The following is an 8,338-nucleotide window of genomic DNA, read 5'->3' on the forward strand; positions in this document are numbered from 1 at the left end:
CTTGGGCTCGTTACAACCCAAGTTGAGGGTCTGGTTCTCAGCCATCGAGCGTTAGATGCTCATAGCAACGTTTCATCCCGAAAAGCCACAGTCCTCTCTGGCGTCATCGTCCCAGTGGACTAAGGAGTGTGTTTCACGAGCGACTCTCTGGGCAGATACCAGCAGCATTCTTCAACGGAGAATCTTTCCTTGTTGGATCTTTCCCTCTGTTCCCATACGAGAGCGCCCCCCAAATCATCCACCTTGGCGGTTGGGTTTGTAGTCCAACCCTTGGACTACCCCCAATCTTCATTTTCCACCCTGCAGCGGGTCCCCTCTACATTCCCACAAACCACCCAAGGCCACCCCAGGGGAATTTTCTGGGGCACAAGAGCTTATATTTGGGAGCTCAGCTTTAAGATCTTGGAAAGCTAGCCGAGACTTCAGCAAAAAGAACTTCCGCATCGTTTCCCTTTGAATCGTACCTACCAAAACTAGGGGTGGGGGGAAGGATAGTAGGCCTTGCCCCCCCCTACATTCATTCTTGTAGGCTAGCCGAACCCCCTCCCCCCGATTCACACATCTCAAAGATCCGTTGTTGATCCGCTTCTGGTTCCGATGTGCGCATGGGAGTAAATCGAATAAGTCGAGCCCCACGTGAGCCCTTACCTGAAAATAGTAGGGGTAGGGCTTCCAGATATTACGATTTGTTTCGATTGCCTTAGAGTAGTAGGGGCGGGCCTTAGAATTGTAGGTCTTTAAAGGTGGTTGATCCACGCTTTTCAAATACTTCGAGAATAAGGACGGCCTGTCTGGTTCATGAGCGAGGCGGCCTGCTCGAAGTATGGGCCAGGGGGTGCAAGGGAGAAGTGTGCTCCTAGGATTGGTACTATTCGGAATCCACTTATGGGTCGGGGAAAGAATGGTCCGGTTTATAGGCCAAAAGCATGGGCCAAACTAATCAACTTAGCTCGTTGGTGGGCCCAACAACTGGATAAGCATCATATAGAACTAAATCTCCATCTCAAACCGTTACTACTACCCGGCCAGTGCTAGTTGTTTAGGATCCAGATTGAGTTCCATTGCATGCACATTGTCATTATGGCAGCAGGGTGATAAATGGCCCCTACTATTCTAAGGCTAGGGCCAACCCAATTGCACTGAATTGCTGAACAGCAGGGGATAGTTTCGGTGCACAAGTGCCATCGTGCCGAAGGAGGTGCGAAGGATCTTAGGTCCGATAGGATGTTACGCACGTCGTTCCTTATTACTCTTAAATTTACATGCCATTGGGGCAACAGGGGGGCAAGGTAGATGCCAACCCACACTCGTTCCTGGTCTATTGCTTGGATATAGATCGTGAATTGAATTCCCGCGTTACTCCAGATGATGGAAATTGAAGGATTATTTAGTTCTCTCCGATCGAGGCCGCTACACTAAAAAAGATACACCTTGACCTATCAGTCTGAAGGTAGTAGCACATTCATCCTTTCTCGATTCTATACGTAACATGGGTGGGAACAACTATAGATTGTCGGCATCTACCGGGTTGGGTGTTCCTCCATGGAAAGAAGAACTAACTTTCTCTTGGCTAGCCTAGCCTAACTTGAGAATGATCTCCCGCCTCTTCCCCCAAGCCTTCCTTCCGTAATCACATGGATGGGTAATCGACCCTATCTATTGGGTGGGAAACTCTAGTTCCGGCAATAGATGGCCCGTGGTGGGAGCAGATAGAACGCGAAGTCGTCGTTAGACGTGGATTGAACAACTCTTTCTTTAAGGTTCTCACTTGTTAAAATGTAATTAGAGCAAGGAAATATTATTGTTGGCATGGTTTGTGTGTTAAGAGGTGATTGGGGGTGTGACCTCTAGACCCCTGGAAGCGCACGTCACTGAATGGCTCGGAAGGCTTCTTAGCACGGATTATTCTCAGCATGGGGATATGGCTCAGTCGCTGCTCTGCATTGCATTACACGTCATGGCACCACGGTAAGCTGCTCTGCACGGCATTGGCACGGACACTTGGGCACATAGGTAGTAGTGCCAGGAAACGCAGGGGTATAGAAGGCAGTAACACAAGCGTAGGCAGAAAAAGAAAGGGCAGCTAATCGAGTTGAGTCAGTATCCGTCCCAGCATATTTCCTAACATCTATTCCTGTTAGAAAGCCAACCTTGCCCTCACCCACTCTCTTTCTTTCCTGTCCACCTAACCAATATGGACTAGTGCCTACTCCATTAAGCAATAAAGTCAAGAAAAGTAAAGATGGAGGTAATACAGCAACAAAGCACTAATAGAATAAAATTGCATTAACATACAAATCAAATATTGCATCCTACAAAATGGAAAACTAAAATAACCCATATACAACAAAGGAATGGCCATTACAAAGTATTTGTAATACATTAGATGGCATCACACATACATCAAATCCTCATTATATTTGTGCCAACAAATGTGGCAAGAGGAAATACATAACTAAACTAAATTTATTAATCTGAATCATCACAAACTGCCTTGGAGACATACCATTACATGCAGATGTGCTTTACAAACCCTTCCTACGATTTACAAAATGTATTCTAACATTTAGAACTTAAACTGGCAATGTTTGATGCCCTAGAATCAATTATAGTCACTTACGAACCAGAAAATTGGCTCATCGACCAACCATTTTAATGTAGAATAAACCTGCATGCATTTGGTGTTTTGTGCCCTAATCCATACACATAAATCCATTATAGATCAAGAGATTCAAATCCAGACATTGCATTTATTGGCAATCTATATGATTCACGACTAGGAACTGGTTTCAGAACTATCAGGAGCTAAAATTTCAACCACTCATTAACGGTTGTATGGATAACTTTATTTTCATCCCTTGAAAGTACATGTGAATACATGCCTACAAGATGAATAATTGTTACTACGTAGGAAAATCCTTTTAGAGTAGTTGCAGTGTCAAACAGAGTCAATAATGGTGCTCTGGGTCATGCAGGGAGGTAAGTGGGAGTGAACAATGCAAAATCCAAGAGTTTTGAGGATCAAGGGTTGAGGATACCCCATAATCCATATCACTGTCAAGGAGGCAAGGATCAGGAATAAGGCATGCTTCATAATTAAAACAAATGGATAAGGGTATCTCTGCATCTTGGAGTCTGAAAAAACATATGAAGTTATTGAGGGTCAGGGACTAGATATACCAGATAATTCTTCCCTTTAGGTATGGAAATAAGGGCAAGTCCAAACCAGTGATCTCAATGAGATAGTGTAGGGAAAAGTGTTAGGGATAACTGTTTGGGGATACCAAGGAAAAGGTACTCGGATAAAGGGATGGCTGAAACTCCGACTTTGATAGGTATACAAAGATACATCTCTCAAATGGGCAATAGACCACCATGGCTTCACACTTGTTTGAAGCTCCTACAGTATTCAATACTATTCTGCTGGTAGCTCTGTCACAATCTCTCAAGCATGCCAAACTTCTTCTCGGACTGCCAAAAGTAACTCCTCTTTGTAAAGATCAAGTTTTAAGCTCAAACATGATGTATCGGCATAGGATGGAATGTGAATGATTGTAATGGATGGTCCAAGTTGCCCATGTTTAAGAAATTTACAGTTACTCTGGAGTCTGGACAGATTTGTTTGCTGGTGAAGCTGTTCTGCTCTTATTAGAGTGACGGATTGCCAAATCCACAAATCTGTTCTGATGTTTTTTTCCAGCATTTTTTATTTCATGCTCACACAAAGACAAATTAATATTGGACAGCCTGGGAATGACTGTAAAGGATGGTCCAATCTGGCTAAGTTCAGAGAGTTGTAAAGTAAATCTTCGCCAGCATATTTGTTATACTAACCTTTCCAGCTCATTTGCATGCTTTCGATTATCAAACTCTGCACGTCAATGCACCATCTATTACCATGGTGATGGATTAAACAGCCAGTGAATCCATTTTGCCAATGTTCTTTTCCAGCGTTTGTTAGGTGAAGCACCTTCTTGGGAGTGAGCCAGTGTCCCCAGTGCACCTGGTTTCAAGACTTACAGGGCTGGTAGAGAATGGGGCATGTTTGGTCAATTAACTTGTCTTCCATCATGTGTCATGTCTTGGTTATTTACTCCACATCTGCAGAGGTCTGATGTCTGATTCCCATATATCCTTCAATTTATCTGATCTATTTCAGATTAAACACAATCTTTCAAAAAATAAAAAAATTGGTTGATTCTTTACAGTGCCAGTCAAAAAAATATTTAGACAATGATTTTATGTTCTCATCTGAAATATTGCTGCTCACATAAGTAGGTATAATCTACCCAATAAGATTGCCTACCTTGGGGATATTTTAAAGGATAACAAAATAAGACAAAGAATATGAAGAGGGAGTTGTGGAAGACAAAACCCAATTAAATTTCACGATGCTATATTATCCATGTAGATATTATTATGACAAGTTGTTCTACATGTTCAAACAGCTACAACATTGACGGAAAGAAGACAAAGTGACAAAGCATGAACATGAAAGAGGAAAGACATAAACACCAAAACTGATTCAGCATATGAACTAGAAACCTTTTATGTTTTAGGGGTACAAAAGTTATATGAATAAAGCCTTCAAAAAGGCAGATCAGCAGAAAAGAAGTATGCGGGAGCCACCAGGGTATTCAGGGACTTATCAGATTTATGCGATGAAGAGAAGCTTTACCAAACAAGCCTGAACACCCATTCTTGACTTGGAAGTGGGGAGATATACTAGTTCATTAATGTCATCAAAGCCTTGAAAACCAAGAAAAACTTTTCATAATAGCAACGGAGATGCAAGAAGTCAGAAATCTCAGTTAGCTATTCAAATGTCCCAATATATTACATAGCCACTAGTGAGCTCATGCGAAATTTCAGCAGCAAACTTCAAATGGATGCAGCCAATAATGCTAAATTTCAATGAGGTCGAAGATTTACAGATAGATTTAAACACATTTAAACAAGAACACAAGCAATTTGACTAGAATCACAAAAGAATTGAATAATCAATAATCTTTAGAAGGAACAAGATGTGATTAAGAGAGATCTTGGCAATTTACACTGGTGGTTTATAAGTATGTTTTAATCTTTGACTTCTTAATCTTTGGTCAAGACTTAAGAACCAGATGATCATTATTGAGCAGACTTCTTTAGAGATTAGACAGTTACAAATTACAATAATTTTTGCAAGTGATAGCGTTCTTCTCAATTCAACTTGAGTCTCCGTGAATACTTGATGGATACAACTCTGCTACTGGCAAATTACTGCTAGTTTCAGACCAGTTGTTAAATAAACTGTTGGAAATAAGCCACGCCCGGACCAAAAATGGGCTGGCCATAGAGGGGCCAATAGCTCAGTTAGTAGAGCACTCCAGGAGCAAATGGAAGATGCTAGGTTCAAGTCCTATCTAATCCATATGAGATGTAGCTCAACATGTGGTATCAGAGCCAGGCCAAGCACCTGCAATGTGGCTTATGGGGGGTGTTGGGAATAAACCACGCTGTAGCTCAGTTGGTAGAGCACTCCAACAGCAAATGGAATGTCCTAGGTTCAAGTTGGTCCATCTGAGTTGTCAACATAAACATCAAAATCAGCTATCAAATTACATAATTTGTCCATATTAAATGATCTATAATCAGATGTTGTTGACTTGTTGCTATGGATTCCAAATTAACTTCTGTTCCCTAGCTTGTCAAGTTGTTCCCATGTCAGAGTCATGGGACGATGAGTTTTAGATTTCTGGATTGACAGGGATAAGTTTCAAGATCAATGAATTATCCAGCCAGAGTCTCTAGGATAATTTAAAGATCTTTGTAACCTCCTTTCCACAGAAACCTTACAAAATTTTGATAAAGAGCATAATGACAAGCCCTATTGTACTGTTTCTCATGCATGAATTTAGCACCTCTGTAAAACTATGCAACAAAGTTATTAAATTCTAAATGTAGTGTGACGATGGGTCCACAAGAACTATTCATTAAATTCTCTTTCAATACCACTTCCTCTACACACATAACTAATGGCACTCTTATATCATAATCATGTAAATACATGAAAGAAAGAAAGAAAGAAATTATAATAATGTCCACAAATGACCAAAAGAGATCAAAGGGATTGAAAAGAACAGCAGGTACAATAGCAAAGGGCTAGGGCAAAAAGCGACACTTGATACATACATTGTGCGCTTCAACTTTTGATTGAACTTTATACTTGTTGCAAGTTGGCATTCACAAAGAGAAGCTTTGGCAATATTGAAGAGGTCAACCAGAAAAGTACCTTCTTGCATATTGAGCATTATGTTTCAATTTTTGCTGTTGGTTTACAATGTTGCACTTTTTTTATTAACTCTTGGATTCTCCTATTCTGTTCCTTATTGCCTACTCTCTCAAGTTCACCCACAAGATATCTGTATGTAATATGTTTTGGAACTATTTTTTTCTCTATCATTTCCTCAAAGAACTGGCAAGCTTGATCTAACATGCCAACTTTGGAAAGCTCATACACTATTAAACTATAGGTTCCAAGATCAGGAACACAGTCCTTTCTAAGCATATCTTCTAACAGATAGGAAAGAATTTTCATTCTTTTCATCCTGCAGCACATTTTAAGCAGTGGATTGTAAGTTTGAAGATCTGGCTTACAATTGTTTTCTTCCATTTCCCGGAAAAGTCTCAGGGCATTTTCCTCCTCCAAAAATTCAGAAGTCACAGCAAGCAAGGTATTGTATGTAACAATATTGGGTGTAATACCTGTCTTAGGCAGTTCCCTAAGGACTTCATAAGCACTTTTTAACCTACCTCCTTTACCTAGAACAAAAATTAAGGAATTGTAAAAAGCAATATCAGGGGTGCACCCATTTGCTTTGATTCTATCATACATTCTCAAAGCTTCTTCAATTTTCTTTGCTTTGCCTAAAGCACGCATCACAATAGTATATGTTACCACATTAGGAGGACAACCCTTCTCTTGCATTTCATCTAGAAGCTTATCAACCTTATGGAAATCCTTATCAAGGCAATACGCTTCAATAAAATTAGTATAGGAGACAACACATGGGCTGAAACCATGCCTTTTCATTTCTTCTATGGTCCATTCTGCCTCCTCAAACTTCCTTGCCTTGCACCATCCATGGATCAAGGCATTAAAAGTATGTGCATCTGGGGGAATTCTGTCCTTCAAATCCACAAAAACATCCCACACATGTTCTGCCTTTTTTTCCTTACAGAGCACGTCCAAGAGCACATTCATGGCTGCAGTATCCATTTCAACCCCAAACTCTTCCATATCATTGAATGTCCTGATTGCTTCTTCCCACTTTTCTGCACCACCATACCTCCTCATTGCTTTAGTAAAAGTCCTCAGTGAAATCAGCCCACCCACAAGCTTCATTTCCTCAATCAAATTCCACATTGCTTGGAATTGCTTCATCTTTCCCAGAATATCTACCATTGTATCGTAATCTTCCGGGGTGTGCCTGTAACCAGGGAAATTTTATTAGGGATGGAAATCTTTTTGCAAATGTAGAACACTTGAAAAATCTTTCCATTTCAAGAACTACAAAATGCAAATTTTATAGGCTAAAATTTAAAGAACATAAAACTCATTGCCAACACAGATACTTGCAAATTTAAGCAATTAACTTTTATAAAATAGTTGTTGGGCTAAATCGACTGACAGAGAGTTCAGACAGAGCCTCACCGGGTATATGACCAAAGTTAAAAACTTGATAAGCTGACAACTCCAGATATAGGAGTTCAACCTCAAAAGTAACCAACCACACTAAAGAAACTTTTATAATGTAGCTTGATTTATTTTTTGAGAACATAGTAATCGAAGAATCTAATTTTATTTCAAGGTGTAAAGGTAATCGATGTACTGGTAAAAGCGAATATGGAATACATTTTAGTGTGAACCAGGTTTAAAATGTAATATGATAAACCTTGATATTGATGGTACCAACAAGAAAACCCTGGGCTCACAGGTGGTGGAGGAATTTTCAGGAATTCTTGTGTCCAGCCTCTCCTTGTGTTTGAAATCTTTATGGACCTAGCCACAAATATATGGCAGAAGTCTGAGTTTACTAAAGGAATGAAAGATTTGTTTGTGAGCAGGCATGGACATAATTGTATTAAGGGTATATGCTCATTATTCAAGCCTTCATAAGGCAGTAGGTATAGTGAGGGTATAGGCTCATTATTCAGGAAACTTACTGCTGTAATCCATGTTATTATTGACATTTTGAGGCTTTCTTGAAATCTAATCATCTTGGTCATAAGAGAAGAGAAGGAAATAAGATAGTAGGCTTTGATGCCAACCTGGCAATAGATCTTTAGAATAAAGGGG

General features: G+C 40.1%; 1 protein-coding gene across 1 annotated transcript; it reads right to left on the reverse strand.

Moving 5' to 3' along the window:
- Positions 1-1,955: 1,955 nt before the first annotated feature.
- LOC131066547 (pentatricopeptide repeat-containing protein At3g22670, mitochondrial-like) lies at positions 1,956-7,444 on the reverse strand. Its single transcript, XM_058001331.2, has 2 exons — positions 6,377-7,444; positions 1,956-2,267 (listed from the first exon to the last, which is right to left on the reverse strand). The coding sequence occupies exons 1-2, from the start codon at positions 7,442-7,444 to the stop codon at positions 1,956-1,958; spliced, it is 1,380 nt and encodes a 459-aa protein (XP_057857314.2).
- Positions 7,445-8,338: the final 894 nt, after the last annotated feature.

The sequence above is a fragment of the Cryptomeria japonica genome, chromosome 5 (assembly GCF_030272615.1).
Source record: "Cryptomeria japonica chromosome 5, Sugi_1.0, whole genome shotgun sequence".
Taxonomy (NCBI): domain Eukaryota; kingdom Viridiplantae; phylum Streptophyta; class Pinopsida; order Cupressales; family Cupressaceae; genus Cryptomeria; species Cryptomeria japonica.